The sequence below is a fragment of the Chlorocebus sabaeus genome, chromosome 9, assembly GCF_047675955.1.
Source record: "Chlorocebus sabaeus isolate Y175 chromosome 9, mChlSab1.0.hap1, whole genome shotgun sequence".
In the NCBI taxonomy this organism is placed as follows: Eukaryota; Metazoa; Chordata; class Mammalia; order Primates; family Cercopithecidae; genus Chlorocebus; species Chlorocebus sabaeus.
This window is the reverse complement of record NC_132912.1, coordinates 107926008-107947989: the sequence shown is the minus strand read 5'-3', so window position 1 is coordinate 107947989 and position 21982 is coordinate 107926008. Positions and strand designations below refer to the sequence as shown.

General features: G+C 40.8%; 1 protein-coding gene across 1 annotated transcript in view; it reads right to left on the bottom strand.

The window, feature by feature from the left end:
- The window catches only part of SORCS3 (sortilin related VPS10 domain containing receptor 3), a 621661-nt gene that overhangs the window by 120135 nt on the left and 479544 nt on the right, over positions 1-21982 (bottom strand). The window contains exons 8-9 of the mRNA XM_007964048.3: positions 12054-12143; positions 3707-3886 (exon numbers count right to left, since the gene is read on the bottom strand). Of these exons, the coding sequence (XP_007962239.3) occupies positions 3707-3886; positions 12054-12143 (270 nt within the window). The remainder of the gene's footprint in view (positions 1-3706; positions 3887-12053; positions 12144-21982) is intronic.

Below are 21982 nucleotides of genomic sequence, written 5' to 3'. Positions count from 1 at the left end.
CTTTGAGTCAAGGGGAAACAGGTATAATGTCCTATTCTAATATAAAGTTACAAATTAACCTGGTACAGAGGAGTACATCACACGTGCGAATAGTTTCTGGGTATGCAAATATGAGGGGAAAAAAGACAAATACTTACTAGCCCATAGAACAAATGCCTGAATCTTCAGTCAAGATTTTTAGCAGTATATAAACAATCTCCATCCCCACTGCTCTACAAGGTCACTCAACTTTCATAAAATAGGATCCCTACTCATTCGACTCTGGTTCTCTTCTTATTTCCAACAATTTGTCTATAATTAAGCCAAAGTCATCTATAAGTCTCTCCAAATTCCTCAAGTTAGAATTATCCTTTTGTGACTCCACAACCTGGTGGAATCAAACCTCTAATACAAGTTAGACTGTGATAATTACCCTAACAGAGTCACTTGTATCATTCCAGTAATTATGAATCTCATGTACCAGTCCTAATATCATCAAACAAAATACACTCCATAAAAGTGTGCTAATTTAGCTGAATTGAATGTGAAAACTTACTGGTTTTCTCAGTTGCACTACTCATGGGTACTTGGAGTCCAGAAAAGTTGTAGTCTCTTTGCTAACTGGCCATATGGTACATAATCACAGTTTCTGTGAGAATTTCCAGTAAAGAAGGTTAAATTCTAATGACCCCTAGAGACCAATTAAATTGAGCTTTATCTCCAAAAAACAGAATGTATCTCCAGGTGCAAAACAGCATTAACCTCTAAAAATCTTCAGTATGGTCACGGTCTAGATAATGTCAGGTTCCAATTTATTCACTTGATATTACATGTTTTCTAGAATCTGAAATTCAGCTACTTATCCAGCCCTCATTCTTGTCCCTGACAAGCATCTATTCCACACAATTAGCCTGTCTAGCTTACTTTCTCACAAATCAGCACCATCCATTCAGTCCTTGGCTCATTCCATTCCTATGTTTGGAATGTCTCCCACTTCTTCACTATTTCCTCCCCAGAGCAAAAGTCCTGATGGTCAGAGTGGTAACATTGAGAAAAAGAACTGCATGTGCACAGCTCATCCCCATACCCCTGCCCTTCTTTTAGGGATCTGCCTGCAAAGATCACATCCTTTGTACATCAATGCTGCAGTGTCATAGGAACAGGCTTCTATAAGACAGTCTTTGATTTATCATTCCTGCCTGGGACTGAATGGATGAATTCAATTCTGGGGTACGGTATTATCAATCCCACTTCCTTGTGCATAATTTTTGAAAGCAATAAAGCTGTGTTTGATATCCATTTGTCTCGCCCTTTGTTGCTGTCCTAATCAGTTCCAGCATTGGCCAGGTAAATAAAGAACTTTGTTTACTGACCCCCTCAAAACCCAACAAACTAGACTGCAAACTCTCTGAAGGTAAAAATAAGTCATAACCCTCCCGCCTTCCTCATGGGCTTGAACACAAAGCAGGGATGCAATCAATCCTGCTAAAATTGAATGGAAAACAAGATCAAGAAAGCTGGTTTTGTTTTGTTTTTTTAAGTTGCCCTGTCTGTTATGTCTTCTCTATAGATGCAATGACACTATGCATTTTCTTTTCTTCAATAAGACTGAAAACACAAGACCAACTTCAGTGGAAAGAAAACAAATTGCATGTATCTGGGCACATTCTTCATTTTGATTCATGCTTCATCCCGTATCACAGTGTTGCACTGTTGTAAATGACCAAGGAGTTTCAGGCACCCCTTCTTAGAATAAGAGCAGCATAGTGGCAAACTCACCCACTGTACCAAGAGGATCAGAGACACCAGAATTTCTTGACTGCAAGGTCATCTGCAGCGATGCCCACCCTCCCCTATTTGGGTGTGATCACAGAGACATGAATTACAGTCTTATCTCTATGGCTTTACTTGTACAAACAGGAACTTGGAATGGCCTCAGTCCTGGGAACATTAATACAAACCCTCCCACAAGATGTGACTTATTGTCCAATAACAAAGGTGTATTTCTGCCTCCTGGTATGATTAGAGGCATAGAAATGTAAGCTTCCCAAAGGTATTTACTCCCCTTAGTCATCTCTACTAGTCTCCACACCTCCATAAAAAAATCTGGAACATTTCCCAAACTGGGACCTTGTTGTTTAAGGGAATTATTTCAGCACTTGTCAGTTACTCTCTAGGAAATCAGGGTATTTCTACTGATTTTGTTTTCTGCGCAATGACATTCACTCCTTGTTTTAAAATGTACATTCATTTGTCCCATGCCTTTATGTTGTCATCTCTGCCTAACAGAACAGGTGCAATCTTAAATATTTCTACCCCTCTCAGTGTATTAGTCGGTTCTCGCACTACTATAACGATACTATGAGACTGGGTAATTTATGAAGAAAAGAGGTTTAATTGACTCACAGTTCTGCATGGCTGGGAAAGGCACAGGAAACTTACAACCACAATGGAAGGCAAAGGGGAAGCAAGGTACGTCTTATATAGTGGCAAGAGAGAGAGAGGGAGCGAGGAAGTTCCACACTTTAAAACCATCAGCTTTCGTGAGAACTCACTCACTATTACGAGAACAGCATGTGAAAACCACTCCTATGATCCAATTACCTCCCACCAGGTCCCTCCCTCAACACGTGGGGACTACAATTTGAAATGGAATTTGGGTAGCGACACAGAACCAAACCATATCACTCAGTAACTGAATAGCCAACTTAGATACCAATTTAGGGCTGCTGGGACTTTGAAAGGCACTGCTCAGAGACCCCTGTAAAGCAGAAGCCCATGCATGTAGCCACTTCTACTCCTCAAAAGGAAAACCCACAAGGGAACAGCTCACCCAGCTCCAAGACCACCACCCAGAATAGACAACGTATGTCTTTCTATGAATGACCTCAACCATCACAGTCTGTATGGGTGTGGCCACTGGTTACTGGTGAATACTGGATAATGAGACACGCCTTCATTGCTCGACTCAATCCTTCATATCCAGGTGGTCAGTCAAATTCCTTCATTGGATCTAGGACTGTCAAAGGTCACATAGTGCCACTATAAAAGGTACCACATCTTTTAGGTCACTGAAAGTAGTTTATTTTTTTCTCTCTTTCTCACTACAGTTACTACATGGAGTCACTTGGTTTCCTAATTATTCTTTAACTAGTTATCACACTTTTTAACAAGCTCAATATAAGTGACACACTGCTGTCAAGACCAGTTTTTTACCCTGCACAGATGTTGGCATCTGGTGGCATCTTAGAAAAACTCTCATTTCCACCACTGATATTCACTTTTATTTTCCTATAAAATTTGTTTACAAAACAGGACTTTCCAAGTAATTTAAGGCACATAAATAGCACTATTCCCTCCACTCAGGATCCACAAAAGCAACACTGAGTTTACAAAGCTACTTAAAAAATCACCTATGCCAAGTACCTTAATTTCTGTCTAGTAATCAATTGTTTATACATACAGGAATACTAACTTTGTTGAGTCAGTCACTATACTAGATGCATTACATCCATCATCTCTCATCTCACAATAATCTCCTTAGGTAAATATTTTATCTCTATTTTACAAGAATTGAGGCATATAGAAGTTAAGTCCCTTGCTCATAGTCATACAATTGCTAAGTGGTACAGCTGGTATCTGAACCCAGAACTCCAGCGCTTGTGTTTATATCATTAAAATTCACGAAAAAGATAGGTCCAAGGGAAGGACAATTTTGGCTACATACCTCATACAATTCAATAATGATGTTCCCCATTAGACCTCTGCTGCTCTTGATGTTCTCCATGGCCAGAGTGAAGTAAATCCCACGCGTGTCTGAGATGTAGAGGTTGTACGTGTCGTTCTGGTTCCATTCTTGGACTGCTGCAAATACTTGGTTCTCGTCTGTACTGATGATGTGCATGTCCTGAAAGAAGATGGAAGGCTTGTAAGGCAGCAGATCTCCGTATCTCTCTGCCCATTGGGATGGCAAGCAGTTTCTATGACTTATGAAACCGCTGAGAAAAAGCTTGAGTTATAGGCAATGTTAAACAATTCCATGTTGAACCAAGGCTATAAATTATGAGCTTCATGATTTCTGTTCCTTGCTAAGTGACAGCAAAATGGGTGTTAAGGGCTTTGGTTGATATCATTTCCCATGGCTTCCAAGGATTCATCTACTTTCATTTTTTATTGTTATACCTAAAATTTAAGAGTTAGTGCCAACAGAGACAGACACCCTTGCCCAAGGAAGCGCATGCATGCAATGAAGACACAGCCTATCTTGTCATTAGATATTCACTCATGTTTTTAAATTCTGTAGTATGGTGGTTTACACACTTTTCTTTAGAATCTTCAGAGTCATGAGGATTGCAAGAAATGTGGCATGGAGGTATAACCAATGAGTGGAGCTCTAGACCTGCAATCCTGTTTCAATCAGAGCAGAACCACTTGCATCTGCTGTATACACGAGTTCTGTGTAATATTTTAGGAGTAAAAAGTAAGAGAGGCTCTGCTGCCAATAAAATTATATTGAAGATCACTGATATAGAGAAAAGGATACTCAACCTGGAATTTAATGTTCTGGGTCAAAATATAAGCACTGCTATAAGTAAGCCGCATGATGCTGAATGCGTCAGTCTCTCTGAACTTCAATTTTCTCACCTAGTGAAGAGGTTGAGCTACCAAGAAAAACATCTCTTCGGGCACTATTCTAAGCCATCTAAATGTATTTTTTCTATTAAAAATGAAAATAATTTTGTGAGGGGAGTGGTATGATTATTTCCATTTTACTGAAGAGCAAACTCAGGTACACAGAAGCTTACCAATCTATTTCAGATTATATGGTTATTGAATGGCAGAACCAGGTTTTGAACCTCTGTGGTCTGACTCTAACCTAATGGATGGTTTCCAGTCATTGGATGCATAACCTCTAGATTAGAGATTTCAAACTGATGACTCATGAAGTAAATGTGAATCACAAATGTTTAGCTTGGCCATATTCTGTACTGAAAACCAGAGTCTGTGGTCTTTCAGATGGAGTCAGGACCCTGAGTTAAGGTCTCAGCCCTCTATCTCCATATGTTCTTATGGTCTGCCACTTACATACTGATGTTAACTTCCTGGTCCCTGACATCATTTAGTTTTAATCCTGGACTGGATCATTTTAATTTTTTTAATTAAAAAAATTTTACACACAGGGTCTTGCTCTGTCTGGATCATTTCTAAAATCAAATCTAGTAGTTTAAAATGCAAAATAATTTATAAAAGTCAGTTTGCCTGTGTAGGTAGGCACTGTACAAATATTATCACAAATTTAAGCCCTTACCTAGAGAACTGACACAGTCAGGAGGACATGGACAATCCTTTGCCAAAAATGGAAGTAGCTAAAAACTGCATAAACATACTGGTGTACATGCCAAAGAGTAATAGACAGCAGAAGGAAAGGCAACCTTGTTGCTGTGGTGGAAAGCACTGGTAAAAGGATGATGGGGGATTGGAGCTGACTGTAACTTAATAATCAGGCAGGGTCTAGCCTTTACTGTGTTTGACCAACCTTTCCTAGAAACCATTTCAAGTAAAAAGAAACAGCAATGTCTGTAATGTCAGCACCACAGAGAGTTCCTCCAAGACGATTTACAAAGGAGTAAACCCATTTGATTTGGACAACCTGGAGGTGAGAGAAGTAGAAAAGCAAGCTCTGGATCTTTTTATTGAAGATTCTTTGTCAAATCTCAGCCCCTGGCCTTGAACTCTCTAGGTCACCTTGACTAAGACCTCACTTGCTCATTTGTGCTTACACACCTTGTAGAATTACAGGTTCCTGCTGAGCTGCTTGAAAATGGAAAAAAAGCTTACTCTTAAAAACCATGTGAGGAAATCGTGTTGTGTTGGTGTGGAATGAATGCCCAAGAACCCAGTAGGAGGGGAAATCACAGCTGCAGGAAATACGAATTAAATTCACTTACCCTGTTAAAAATGCAATAGAAATGCCTGGTTTTTCCCAGATGTTTTGGTCATAAAAATGAATGAGCTAAGTTATTTTAGACTAAACTAATGTAAAAGAAATGGGAAAAGAACAACTTAAAACACCAGGGCATGGTCAGGATTAGAGGCAGCCAGGTTCGCTGTGAGTGCACATTAGGTTAATGCAGTCCTGGGGCTGTGTCACCTGGTGAATAAGTGCTCCAGGCTCTGGAGTAAGACTGCTCTCTGATTTCCAGAATTCTGACATATCTGTTTGAGAATTCCTTAATTTGCCAAAGCTAATAAATGACATTACTAAGATATAAACCTACAACTTAATCTTAATTTAAACCTAATCTTAATCAAGAAGCTAACTTTTAAACACTGTATCAGTGGGGGATATAACTTTGGTGTGCATCAAAATGACCTAGCAATCTTAAAAGCATGCAGACTTGTGCTGAGAACATTAACCTAAAATGTACATACAGAAAACCTGGCTGTCTCTAATCCTGATCACTGCCTGAGATTATAATTCAGTATATCTAGAGTAGACCCTTAGATTCTTCCATCTGAACAAGCCCTCCAGGTGATTCTGGTGCATCTAAGTCCAGGCAATCACTCTTTGAAACACTCTGAAATATATAACCTCTGTCTAAATAGGTCTCTATGGTTGAATGTGGTCAACCAACAATAACTAGAACATTCAGTCTTCAAGAAAAAGAAAAGTATAATTAGCTAAAATTGGTCCAATAGAAACCCGAACAATAATGAAGCTTATTTCTTGAACTGAGTTACCTCAGTCTAGCTCCATAGCATGTGTCCTTGCCTTACTTGTTGGTCCTGAGAACATGCAGGGAAAAATTTGGTGCTAAAGAGAGAAATCCAAGGAGGGAAAATGCAATAAGACTAAATTTAGACTGGGACTTTACTAAACTTGGAACCTGAAAAGCATCAGACATAATCACATACATATTTATATTTGGAAAGCAATTATAAATAACATTCCCTGTCTGCTCTGCCAAGACAATAATTTGGGAGAGTTGTGATTGCTTTTGAAAACTAAAACCTGTGACTTCTTAGGTGAATAATGGTGAAAATACTTCACTGTTATTGAAGCATTTTCATATAATCTGGGCCCGATGTAACTTTATTTATTATATAAATACCATGTTATTAAGCATCTGCCATGTGTCAGACAACGGAAATAGAGAAAAAGTAAAACCTGCCCTAAAGAAGTTGTCCTCTAATGGTGGAGACATCACATACTCTACTGGCCTTTCTCAAACTTGACTAAGTGCTATGATAGAGGTGCTAAAAATGGTGACTGGAGTACAAACGCTTACAGGTAACAATCAGGATGGAATAATCAATGAAATGTGTGGGAATCTGTATCACATAAAAGCAGTTTTCCTCTGAAGGAGGAGAGGCAGACAGTGGCTACATCATAAGGGGTAATATGGCACACCTAACTTTTGCCCAAAGAATAGCACAAAATTATCACAAGATTTTAAGCAAGAGAAAGGCATGATTAGAATTGATATATAGAGAGATTTAGTTAGAGAGGATGGGGATCCTTGCATGATCGAATTAATTGTGGAAGCATTGTGAAGAGGGGCCTTGAGAGGGGCAATGCTAGAGGCAGGGAGAAAGGCTTAAAAGGTCACAGCAACAGTCCAGATAATAACTCAGGAGGGCCTGAACCAAGGAAGCCGGTTCTCCATGAGGTCTCCAGGAGACAGACTGGTGGGATAGTAAGGAGGTAAAATCTACAGGGGGAGAAGGGTGTAGGACAAATACATAATGCCTTAGATACGTACCTTATGAAACTCCTCTTTTCCTTTATAGAATTCACTACAATTATAATTAGTCTCTTATGTAATTATTTGTTTGATGTCTGTCTCTTTCATTAGATTATAAGATCCCAAAGAGCATAAACTATGTTCTCTGATGTATCACTTTATCTCTAATACTCACCAGAGTATCTGGTACATGGTAGACATCCAACAAAAGACTATTGAAAAATAAATGGAGTATATAAGTAAACATAGGAGAAAAATGGGATATAAGGACTATAAAGTGCAGACTAGAAGCTTAGTTTCCGACCTTGGTTAAATGGGATATCTTTAAGAGGATCTACATCAAATAGGCAGTTGGTTATGCGGTCTAGAGCTCAATGGAGAGATATGGGCTGGGGTTATAGATACAGGAGTCACCAATATTGAAAAAGAGTGAGGGATGAAGTCACCCAGGAACCATGCAGAATACAAGAAGAACTTAGGAACACCAACATTTAGAGACTGGTAAGAAGGGGATCTACCAAAAAAAAAAAAAAAAAAAAAAAAAAAAAGCTCCTTAAAATATGGATTCTTTTCATCAGTGTTAAATGTTCCAGAATGGTGAAAATCAATAAAGATGTAGAGGTATCTATTTGATTTGGCATGCAGGTGGCCACTGTAGCAATGGCTAGGGATTTTTAGTGAAATAGTGGATAGATGGATGTAAAGGCAGAGAATATACGGCAGTAGGTTGAAGAGCAAATAGGAAATGAGAAAAGAGATTAGAATTACAGATAACTCTTTAAGAAGTGTGGCCATGACACAGCAGTGAAGGATAAATCAGTATTTGGGAAAATGTAAAAACTGAGGAAACAAAAGGTTAATATCATTGTCATTATCATTATAATGAATTTTCTAAGACATATTTCCCTTTCCTCTCTTTTATTATTCAAAATGGAATTAACCATATTCTACTGTCAAATAAAAAATGGACCCAGACTTAGGTAAGAAGAGATTTTATTTGAAAAGACTTGCAATACCTGCAAGCACCTTGAAGTAAAGACAGAAAAGAATTACTTTTACGGGGGAAAGTAAAAGAAGACTAGAAATAATTGGGCGTGAAAAGTAGGGTGTGCAGGTGGCATGATTGAGCAATTGAACAGGAAATTTTCTTCAGGGTCGGCTGATTCTCAGAAGGGCTGTGAAGGGGGGCTGTTCCTCATTGCCATGTTTGCTTCAGCTACCACTGCTTACACAAGTTCAAGAGTGGGTCAAAGTTCAGGGGCTTGAGGAAGGGGAAAAGTTAGTTTTAAGTTTGAGTAAGTCAAATTAGCAGGCATTTTGTCCAGATTGGCCAGAAGGACAACATTTTAGCAAATCATTTATGAGAAAAAGAAAGGGAATCCAGTCCTATTATAGGTAAACAAGGCAGACATCTGAGTCTTATCAAGTCTCATGCAGAGAGGGGGTCTGCAATAAGCCATTTCCCAAACACAAAAGGGTGCAGAGTTTCTTAACCTTGGCTGTTTTCCAGGAGCACAAGGCTCAGGCAAAGATCAACATTTTTACTTCCAACCTGAATCTCATACGGAAAGAAACAAAAATCTTTTCTCTTGTAGAAACAATTTATTAGAGTAGTAAGTTAAGAATAAGTCTAGAATCTAAGAGACAAAAGAGGGTATATCAGGCTCAGAGTGGTAAAGTGAGGGTTTAAGGCAATATTGATTCCAAGGTCAGCCTGGGATGCGATCCCATTATGAACACTGATCTCCATGTAGGACAGGTTAAGAGCCTCAGTATTAATTGCCCCCAAATCAAAACTGTTCCTTAGATTTGTCGAGTGCTTTACACTTGACCAACAATAAGCCATTCATTAAATCCTCACAACTTTGTCAAACAATATTATCCCCATTTCACAGATGTGAAGACCCGGGCTCATGGATAAGTAAGCGGTAGAGCTGGAATGAAAGCTCAGGGTTTCTGCTCATAAGCTCGCCTGTCTTTTCCTAGGTTACCTGCTCCCTATCACCTGCCCCATGCCCTCTGCTGCTGTGTGCTTTTCATGCCTATTGGACTGAGAGCACCAACCTGATGCCCAAGGACTGAGTTATGGAGGGCTCAGCACAAGGCTGCGGCTCCTAATAACCCTGCTTTTGGTTAATGGTGCTCATTTCATTCTCTGCCAAACACTCCAGAGCTATGGAGTACTCCAGGAGAGCCTATTCTGAACATGTAAGCTGGGAGCAGAGCTGCGAGGGCAATGATGACAGGGAACTCTTCACGCCTTTGTTTCTAAGCAAACCACCTAAAAGCATCCATGGCACTGCATGGAACAGAAACAACTTGCTTAAAAGCCATTTCCATTGTTAAACAATGGAAAGAACCAATCTCCCTCCACCCTCTCTGTCCCCACCTCTTCAGCTTTGACTATGAAAACCTGGGCCAGCACTGGCTAATAAAGGGGATCGATAACCATCCAGCTATTTTCACAGCAGCCCTCATATTAATGAGAAGCTGCTCTGGATGAGGTTCTATAAAAGGGACTGAGCGGATGGCATTCCACCACAATAAATTGCCTCGGGGTTGCTAATCATTAACGGAGTGTTCTAGGGCTGTGATCAATTCAGGGTCTCATTTGTCCCCACCTGCAGCCACACTGTCCAGGGGAGTGAACGGTTTGTTTTCCTGAGAAGGTTAAAAATACATAAAATATGCACACATACAGAGATAAAATAATCCCTACCTCAGGGAGATGGCGTGGAAAGTTCCCTAAACTCATTTCCTAGGTTTAGAAACATGGGAGACTGTCAGGTTAGTGTAATGAGGCATTGTCCTTTAGAAAGAGCATAACTGTGAATTTCCCCTTTCTAACCTTATCCAAGCTGGAATACCTCTTTCCTGTTTGCGTTTAGAACATCTGATGGGTACATCCTGCAAACACAATACTACACAATGGTCCCATAAAGCTAATCAGAGAGAGGGTAGAGAAAATAAGAAATTGGTTCCCATGGCCCTTGAAGCTACCTAAAGTGATCTCTACTGACCTTACCAGCCTCTCTGCAACCCAGTCTCTCAAGATGGCTTTTCAGTTTGTTGAATGAAGTGTGCTCTCTTAAGATCGGGCCTATGCATATATCTTCTATCAGCTTCTCCCCAGCTTTGTTTGCAGAATTGACTCCTTTATTTTTCTTGTGTCAACTTAAACATCACTTTTTCTAGGACACTGCCCTCCCTTCCCATAGTTGACTAAAAGTACCTTGTAGGCCAAGACGGCCCTTGAACTTCTATAGGCCCTTGAACTTCTCATACCTATCATTGCTTATTCAGTGTCTTTTTTTTCCAGAACATAACATCCATGAAGGCAGGGACGATTTGTATCTTATTCACTACTCTATTCACAGAGTTTAGTTCACAGAGTAAAAGTTAAATGGAGAAAGAATAGTTGAACGGATGCATAAAAGAATAAATGAATGAATACATGCATGCATAAATTAATGAATGAAAAATAACAACTGGGGGTAGGAAATTATCCACTTTCTCATGCCATAATTCCTCCACCTCTGTCCTCATTTAACTTTTCATAATATGTTCCTTAGCACCAGCTTAGAGACCCAAGTCTTTGCAACATTACACTTGATATGTGTTCAGCCTGAGATTTTTCTGCTTTGCAGCTTCATTAAGTGACGCAATTATAACCTGTCCATTTTCACAATGAGGTTCTAAGGTCCATCTCCCTCCAGAAGCCAATGTTCACAAGGAATGGGGTCCCCAAAGTAAGCTTTATGATTTTTCAACAGAAGAGTTAAATCAAATGTTAAAATGCCAACATTTGATATTAACATTCTATTAGTTTACCCCTTTTTAATTACTCATGGTGGTTGGGGGGAGTAGAAACATAGACAATACATTTCTGTTTAGCCTTAAAATGTAGAAAGCAGCAAGAAAACCACCAGACTTGTCTGTGCACTTTTATGCACACTCATATAGCATCTGTCCTCCTGCCGGAGTTTGGCCTTCTATTTGGTGATAAAGCCCTTTGCAAAAGGGAGAGCCCCTCAGAGGAGATTCCAAAGCTAGTGTTCCTTTCATTACTGCCCCTGGGAAATGACCCAAGGTTATACCAGACCTTTGAGTTACAGGAAATCAAAGCTCTTGGCTGGTACCCAGCTGAGACAGGAATACAGAACCCAGATTGTACACTATTAAGGGAGGCTGAACGACTTGGCGGTGAGTGAGTCTAAATGTCAACAGTCCTTCCAAACAGATCAAGCCTCCCATTTGCCCAACAAGACAGCCTCTCCAACCCTCCCTTTGCCTGGAGGGACCCAGGACCGCTGGTGGTGCATGCAGTACCTTTGGCAACGAGTACTTAGGCAGCTTTATCTGAGCAAAGGCCTCTCTTCGATAAGACACGTAGTAGCTGGCTCTTCCACCAGTTGTTACCTAGATTGTGGGGGAAACATAAAGAGATCAGATGAGGCCACAGATCATGCACAAGTTGGAAAGTATTAGCTCTCCTATCAACAACCACGATGGATTTGTAATTACCTTTTAGAGAATATTCCTTGCTGGCTTTGGGTCTCTAATCCCATGGCACTCTGAGCTGCTCTCATTGCATGGTGCTTAGATCACAGGTGGGCAATTACAACAATCTTTCCCACTGAGAGATTCTCCCTCAGAACAGGGACTGACTCCATTTGGTCACTGTGCTCTGCACACGGTACATACCTAGTAAGTATTTTCAACTAAAAACAGAGGAGCTATCAATGTGGGCTACACCCATGATCTATTTATTCTTTTTGAATTGTTTATTAATTCATTCCAACCATAACACAATTGTCAAATGTATTTTTTCGTGGATCTGAATAATGACTACTGTTCAAAGCTCTCATTATTTTGAAATGTAATCTCACTTCTGATCTAAGCACAGATTTCTTTCCCTCCTATTTATAAATCCATGTATTGAGCAGATATTTATTGACTCTTTCCATGTACAAGATACTTAAAAATATCAAAAGGTAGAGGAAGAACTCCAAATGTGAAATTCAGAAATCCTGGGTTTGAGTCCCAACTGTGTTATCTCTGGCTAGAAGGCTCAGGGACAAGCCCTGTAACCTCACTTGCGAAAGGATAGATTCTTAATGGGAGGAAAGTGGAAACCACTCCAAGAAATGGTCCTCTGGCCAGGGCCTGCTGAAAAGCCCTGCCAACATGGCAGAGCTCTGCAGATGGCTGCTCTCGGCCCAATTATCCTAACTCAGGGGAAATTAATATTCACAGGAGAAGATAACACGGCTTGTTCAGAGAAAATAGCAGGACAACAATAGCAACCAGGCTGCTGCGCTGAGGAGGCAATTACTCGAGGCACATGCTTCATTCTCACTAAGGTCCAAGCACAGGCTGGAGACAGGCCAGTCCTCCCAGTCTGATCCAAACCTGGCAGCCAGCCACAGGCCCTGCTGGGAGCAGAAGAGCTGTAACATCTCTACTGAAGCCACCCATCTCTCCTCACTCGGGGAGGGAGATGACATCTCCCATGGCTACCCCTTGCTCTGCACAGATTGGAAGCCCACAAAGCAGGCACCACACGCTGCCAGGTAGAGCAGATGTCAGAGTCAGCACGAAGGCAGAGACTTGGAAAAAACTTGGTGCAAAGACTTATGCTGTGAACCAAGAAGAGAGACTGGTTTTCACCCTGATGTTCAGGGAGCAACATCCATATCTAATTACCATCATTCTTGCCTTATATTTCAGGACTTTAAAACTTTTTTATTTTGATGCAACATCTGTTCTGAATCTATATTGTTCTGTGTTGGTTTAGAGATGGGTGTTGCTATATTAACATCGATAGGTTGCTAGGAAGTCTTTATCCTTTTCCAAATAAGTCTCCAGTGCATAAAATGTTATCCTTAGATCTGAAAACACAGTCACCATTAGTTCTCACATGATTGTATGTATTTGTTTAATTTGGTTTTACATTTAATTAGAAAACCAACACATGTGAACATACCTGCTAACCCAGAAACTAGATCAAAAGTTTTTAAACTTCAGCATGCATCAGAATCACCTGGAAAGCTTGTTAAAACTCAAGACTCCTGGGGCCCATCTGCAGAGTCTCTGATTCAATAGATCTGGGTGGGGGGATCAAGAATTTTCTAATAGGTGGGGCGCGGTGGCACACGCCTGTTATCCCAACACTTTGGGAGGCCGAGGCGGGTAGATCACGAGGTCAGGAGATCGAGACCATCCTGGCCAACACGGTGAAACCCCACCTCTACTACAAATACAAAAATTAGCTGGGCATGGTGGCAGGGGCCTGTAGTCCCAGCTACTCGGGAGGCTGAGGCAGGAGAATGGTGCGAACCCAGGAGGCGGAGCTTGCAGTGAGCTGAGATCCGGCCACTGCACTCCAGCCTGGGCGACAGAGCGAGACTCTGTCTCAAAAAAAAAAAAAAATTTTTTTCCAATAAATTTCCAGGTGATGCCGATGCTGCTGGTCTGGGAACCACACTTTGAACACCTCAGAACTAGACTTTTAACAACAATTTGCATAGACCTCTGTGCTCCTCATCTGCCCTGACCCCTGCCTCTCTCTCAGATGTAGATATGTTCCTGAATTCTGTGTTTACAATGATGAGAAAGTGTTTTTTTTTTTTTAATTTGAGGTAAAATTCATAGTCTAATAATTTTAAAGTGTACAATTTGGTGTCATTTAGTACATTCACAGTGTGTGATCCAGCCAAAACTTCTATTTAGTTCTAAAACATTTTCATCACCCCCAAAGGAGTCCTTATACCTGATGACAAAGCTTTTACACCCCCAAAATATATCCCCTGCTCACCTATCATGCTTAATAACCATCTCTCTACAGGTCACCCTGAACCTCACCAAACATGTTCTTGGGAAAGCAGACCAGCATCCGAGAAGCAAGTCCCATCCCTGAATGCTAGCCAGAGATCATCAATTAAAAGGAGCTTCTCCTTGGAAGATCCAGCCACCTCAATAGGGAACAAAATGATAGCACCACTCCGCCTCTTATCAGAAGTCCAGGGTAAGGCTGGGTGCATTGGGGTTTCCAAGTCACCAATTGTCAAAAGAGAACAGAGTGGTCCCATTGATAGTGTGATCAGTCCCACAGCCTTGAGAACTCATCCTCCCATGTCTATCATAGCCCTGCACAAGCAAAGACTCTCTTACAAGCTCACACACAACCCAGGAAAGTTTGTGCTTCAGTAAATAATGAAGATAGAAATTATACTTTAAATGCATTGTCGAATGGTCCAAAACATAAAGGGGCTACATGAAGGCCACAGAGCCCTGGGGTCTCCAAGTACCTCTGATACTGTAGTATCTCCCAGAGATACCAAGCTTCATCCTGCCAATCTTCCTTTGTCCTGACTGTGTCCTTTTCTGTACTTGCCAAAATCCAACTGATGCATTAAACCTCAGTGTAAATCCTATGAGTTCATGGAAGGGTTTTTGAATGCTACCAATTCATTCTAATTTCTCCTATCTCTCAATTACTGAACTTTGTTCTTTTCATTTCTATAGCACTTTCAACATTCACTCTCATGGCACACACATTCCTATAATTATTCTTCTATAGCTTATTACAAGGTTGTGACCTACTTCATTCCTAGACAATGCTGGTTCTATGGTTTGAATGTTTGTGTCCCTTCCAAAATGAATGTTGAAAATTATTCCTCAGTGCAACAGTATTAAGAGGTGGGGCCTTGAGGACATGACTGGGACATGAGGGCTATGCCATCATGAAGGGATTAGTGCTCTATAAAAGGGCTAGAGAAAACTAACTAACTTTCTTTTTTCCCTTTCATCACTTCTGCCATGTGAGGACACAGTGTTCAAGGCACCATCTTGGAAACAAAGACCAAGCCCTCATCAGACATCCAACCTGCAGGTGTCTTTGTCATAGACTTCCCAGCCTCTACCAATGTGAGAAATAAACTATGTAGTCTAAATAATTTTGTTATAGTAGCAGAAATTATCTGAGACAGAAATTGGTACTGAATTAGTATTGGTATTGCTATAACAAATACCTAAAAATATGAAAGTGGTTTTGGAATCAGGTAATGAATAGATGTAGAAACAGTTTTGACGTGAATACTAGAAAAAAAAAAAACCCTATATTGCTTTAAACAGAGCATTAAGGGCAATTCTGGTAAGGGCCTTTCTTCAGAAGAAGTGGGGAGCTGTAGAGAGAATTTAAGTTTCCTTAGAAATTACTTACCTGGTCATGAACAGAATACTTGTAGAAATACAGACGGTAAAGGCAATGCTGTTGAGGTCTTAGATGGAAATGAGGAGTAAGGTATTGGAAATTAGAGGAAAGGTCATCCTTGATATAAAGTGACAAAAAACTTGGCTTAATTGTGCTTGTGTCTAAAGACTTGTAGAAAGCAGAAATTGTAAGCAATGTACAAGGATATCTGGAAGAACTATCAAAGCAAATGTGGAGAGTGCTGCATGGTTTTTTTTGACCATTTACAGTAAACAGCAAGAAGAGAGACATGAATTAAAGACAGAGCTTACAATTGAAAGGGAAACAGAACTTAAAGATTTGGAAAATTCTGAGCCTGGCCATGTAAAGTTTAAAAAGGCAAGTTTGAGAGAGAACACCAAGGGTGTGGCCAAGGGACCATTTGATAAGATTAGTACAGATAGAAGGCAGCCAGATGTTATTCATCAGAGCAATGAAAGAATGGCCCAGAAGGTATACCAGAGATCTTCGAGGCTGCCATGCCCATCACAGGCCCAGAGTGCCAGGGCCTTGAGGGGAAAACAATTTGAAGGGAGGAGCCAGGCTCCCACGGGATGTTGGGGCTCTCTGTCCAGTACCATCTCAAGTCTCTGATCGCCACATTCTAGTGTGACTCTCCTTGAGCAGCTGAGGCTCAAGCAAACCCAAGTTCGGCTCCAGTTGCTGCTCCAGAATACACAAGCAATAAACTTTGGCAGCATCCACATAGTGGTAACTTTGCAGGCACACACAGTACAACAGCCGTGGAAGCAGGGCTACCTCCACTTACATTTAAAGGATGCCCAAGAGAGCCTTGGAGCCCAGGCAAAGGACCAACATAAGGCTAGGGTCATAGCAGAGTCTTCCCTAGAGTGATGCCCAGTGGAGCCATCAGGGCAGGGCCACTGCAAAGAGTCCTCACTAGGGCAATGCTTAATGGAGCCACTGTGGAGGGGAAGCCCTCGCCAGACCCCAGACCTGTAGGTGCAATACCAGACTGGGAGAGCTGCAGGCATGGACTCTAATCTATCACAGCTACTACATGTGCTACACTTACCCAAAACCATGGGTGTAGAGTCCCCTAGAGCCTTGGAGACCTAATCCTCACCCCACAGTCTGGAAGGTGGGACATGGAGTGAAAGAAAATTATTCTTAAGCCTCAAGATTTAAGGTTGTTTACCCTGTTGGGTTTTGGACTTCCCTGAGACTTGTTACTTGTTCCCTCCTTCCTTCCTTTGGCTCACTTTTGAAATTGGAATGATTGTCCCATACATTGTATTTCAGAGGCACATAACTTGTTTGATTTCACAGGCTCGCAGCTGGAGTGGAATCTGCCTCAGGATGAATCACCTTGAGTCTCATCCACATCTTATTAAGACGATATGTAGATGAGACTTTAGACCTAAATTTTAAAGTTGATGCTGGAACAACTTAAGACATTTGAAGCTACTGGGATGAAATGAATGTATTTTATATGTGAGAAGGACATAAATTTGTGGGGCCATGGGTGGAACGCTATGGTCTGATTGTTTCTGTCCTCTCCTAAATTCTTGTTGAAACTTAATCCCTACTGCAACGGTATTAAGAGTTGGGGTCATTCAAGAGGTGATTAGGCCATGAGGGCTTATTCCTCAGGAAAGGAAAAGTGCCTTATAAAAGGGCTGGAGAAAACTAGATAGGCTTCTTTTTTCTTTTATTTTCTTTTTTCTTTTTTCTTTTTTTTTTCCTTTTTGTCCCTTCTGCCCTTCTGTCATGTAAGGACTCGGTATTCAAGGCATTATCTTGGAAGCAGACACCAGGCCTTCAATAGATACCTAACCTGCTGGTGCCTTAATCTGGGGCTTCCCAGCCTTTAGAACTGTGAAAAATAAATTTCCATTGTTTATAAGCAGAAAGAGACTGAGAGAACTGGTCTTCTGGCAGATGACCAGTGGATACATATAATAAAAATAATAAGACAGTCATTAATCGAGCACATCTACCACACTTCAGAACTGCACATACCCTTTATGAAAATTACCTAATTTAATCCTCATAACAACCCTACAGAGATTTTGAGTGACTTGTCCAAGATAAGACAGATTTAAACCTCAGAAAGTTTGGCTCTAAGGCTGTGCTCCTCCTTCTGTGACTAAGAAGAATCCTCTGTCCATCTTTTTTATTTCACCACAATAACACAATAGATTATCTTGATTCCAACATCTTTTGTGAAAAACTTTTTAAAAATCACGTGTGTATATGGTTTTGTTTCCCTGCATTCCCAGAAAATCTGTTTTGACACTGGTGCTGTAGTTTTAAATTTTATTTTGTGAGACAGGGTCTCATTCTGTCACCCAGGCTAGAGTGCAGTGGTACAATCATGGTTCCCTGAAGCCTTGACCTCCCCAGCTCAAGAAATCCTCCCACCTTAGCCTCCCAAGTAGCTGGGACTACAGGTACAAACCACCATACCTGACTAATTTTATTTTTTTATGTTTTTTAGAGACTGGGTCTCCCTCTATTGCCCAGGCTGGTCTCAAAGTGATCAAAGCCACTCCTGGGCTTAAGCAGTCCTCCTGCCTCAGCCTCTCAAAGTGCTGGAATTACAAATGTGAGCCACTGCATCTAGTCCGGTGCTATATTTTTAAAATAATATCTTCTTAGGAGAGCAGAAGTGAGGTAATAAAACCAAGAATAATGATAATATCATGCAATAATATTTCATACAGGTTAGAAAACTGAAGCTGAGAGAGAGCCACTAATTTGCCCAGCGTCATATAGACTTTCATTGTTACAGCCAGAATATAAACCTGGGCTTTCTAACTCCCACCTACACCTGAACCCTTATAAACCTGGGTTTTCCAACTCCAGTCTGCACCTGAACCCTTAATCAGGAGTGAGCACACATCATAGGGGCAGATACACAGCAGGGGGCCAATATTTATTGACTTACTGCACAACAGATTGTTGGAATTAATCTGCTTAAGCAGAAAGACTTTGAGTTTGGTTTCCTCCATTGGATATTGACTAAAACATAGATGTAGTGAAGAACTCTCAAGCCCTGCCTGATTCCTGGAGGGTCAAAGGAGTTTATTTTCAAATAGATTGCACACCCCTTCAGGGGCAGAGTCCTCACAAAAGCAGGAATTTATTTCCAAATAGATCACACACCCCTTCAGGGGCAGAGTCCTCACAAAAGCAGGAATTTATTTTCAAATAGATCGCACACCCCTTCAGGGGCAGAGTCCTCACAAAAGCAGGCTGATGCATGCATTTGCTGCTTCTCTGTGATCATGTGGCTCTCTGGCACACAAGAAAGAAATAAAGTTTAGTGACTATTAATCTGTTTTGATGAACTTTTCTCTTCCTTACAAGCAAATTTTCTGGCACTGTAAATCCCAAAGATTATTACCACTTTTCCTTTCGGTGACACCTTTTATTTTATATTTGATGAATGTCATCCAATTATTTGCTCTGGGCCCATCCGTCACGCTAAACACAGAATTAGCTGGGTCTTTTCCTTACTAATGACTGGCTCGTTAATCTGATTTTCTGGATTTCCATTTTACAGGTTTAATTGGGCTCCTGGCCAGTGAAAATGATTCCTTTGGACAAATGCATTGGCCATTAAACACATCTGTCTCTTCTGACTTGTTCCCGCTCTTGCTGTGACCAAGCCTAATCTGACAGATCCTTTATTTTTTCATTTATCCTTGTTTCTGGATGACGGCTTGCCCTGGAGGAAAGACAGAAACATGCCCCGAAAAATTAGAACCAAAGGGCCTTGAGTCATTTCCTAGCTCTCTTTGGGGATTTAGGAGTTGAGCCTGTTTCTACGACAGGAGAAAACTTAGACTGTTTCTAGAATTTATAAGTAGACACAGGTAATCTTAGAAGAGAGTCAGAAGCAAATATTTTTGAGTATCTATTCTATATTGGGTGCTTTACTTTAATGACATTATTTAATATCCACAAGAATAATTATCATTATTATCATTATTGTTAATAGCACTGCCAGTACCATACATGTTAAAGATATTAATAATATTTTTGAGCATTTGTTATATGCCAACCATTTCTCTGTACACACTAGCCTTCTATTTTATGTTCAGATAGGGAAACCGGTGTAGGAAAATTATATAACATACTCAAAGACACACAACAAATAAATGGCGGAGCTGGAATTTGAACCCAAGTTTATCTGACTTTTAAAGGTTATGCTGGTCCCTCAGGCTATGTGAAATTTCCAGACCTCTACGTGGAGGGGAATGGGTCCCATGTCACTTAATTTTCAATTCCCAGAAAATATGTTCACTGATATAGTTTGGATGTGTGTCCACACCCAAATACCAGACTGAAGTATAATCCCCAATGTTGGAGGTGGGGCCTGGTGGGAGGTGATTGGATCATGTGGGTAGATTTCTCATGAATGGTTTAGCACCATTTCCCTTGGTGCTGTCGGTGCGATAGTGAGTTCTTGTGATATCTGGTTGTTCAAAAGTGTGTACCACCTCCTCTCTCTTCTCTTGCTTCTCCTCTGGCCATATTATGTGTCTGCTCCCCTTTTACCTTCCCCCATAATTGTAAGTTTCCCGAGGTCTCCCTAGAAGCTAAGCAGATGACAGCATCATGCTTCCCGTACAGCCTGTAAAACCATGAACTAATTAAACCTCGTTTCTTTATAAATTCCCCAGTCTCAGGTATTTATAACAATGCAAGAATAGACTAATGTGCCCACGGCCAAGGCAGGTCTTTCTATGTGAGGGTTCCTATCAATTTCCAAGTTCTGAAAAATCAATGCTACATTGTTGCACAGAAGTACTTGGTGTTGCTATGGGAATTTGTGAACAGGAACCATAATTGGGCTTACAGGAGAGCTGTTGTATTAATAAGAAATGACATGTGGAAGCTTTTCCAGTTAGAGGATTGTGCTGCATCGAATATTATGTGAATAATCTGTCTAAGCCAAGAGAAATGACTACCTCTAAGGGTACACCTTAGTTACTTCTCACACTGCCTCTGCAGTGTTTCCTCCTCTTTAAAGAAACAAAAGGAACAGTCAAGATGTTATGATGCACAATTGACTTTTGTAACTCCTTTGCTCATTCTTTCAGTTCATATTACTTAAAATAAATCTTGATGTTTTGGGGCTTTACTCTCTCCACTTACATAATTCCTTCAAATATCATATTTATCTTAAGAGCAACATAAAACAAAACAGGCTTCCAAATATTGGACCACAGGAGTCTATAAACAGCCACAAGATTCATCAGGAAGTTGCTGTACATGTCAGTCTGGCCCTGGAGTCTTATGCATGGATGAATCAGTTGCTTCTGCCATCTTGAGCTGATTTTCCAACACTGCTTTCCTAGGGACCACACTATGAGTCAGAATCAAAGTGTAGTACAGCATTTGGAACAACATGGCATCCTATCAGCATGTCATCTCCTCTGTTAGACTGTTTGACTTTGAATTTAGTGTTTGTCTAACTGATGTTTGCTCATTTTATGTCCTTGAGGCTCTGCAATATTGATGCAGTTTTATCTGTCTAGAAAGAGTGGGTCTATTACCCAACGTGTGCATCACACTATGGCTGGGCCTCCTCTGAAACAGATTTGCACATAAAATCTTTTATTGGTGCCCTAACATAATAGCCACCAAATAGTTTCAGCAAGAATAGACATGAGATAATAAGGTAGTTGACATTGAAGCCAATATTGCTCTGTGTGTGTGTGTGTGTGTGTGTGTGTGTGTGTGTGTGTGTAGGGGAGGTACTGAAAGGAAGATGCATGCTGAGGTTGTCAGCACACTCACTGGTCAATAAATACTGATGGCACAACTGCCACCTTCAGCAGCCCTGCCGAGCAATTCTTGGACCATTTACTGCCTATTGTTAATGCTAGTAAGGCAGAGAAAGGGTGGTGGGTTAGGAAAGCATGGGACAAAGAGTTTGGGTCTAGACCACACACAAAACTAGCAGAAGAATTAGCATGCCTGACCCTCTGACACTATTCCTTCAAGTATAATAAAGGGTCTGGACTCAATC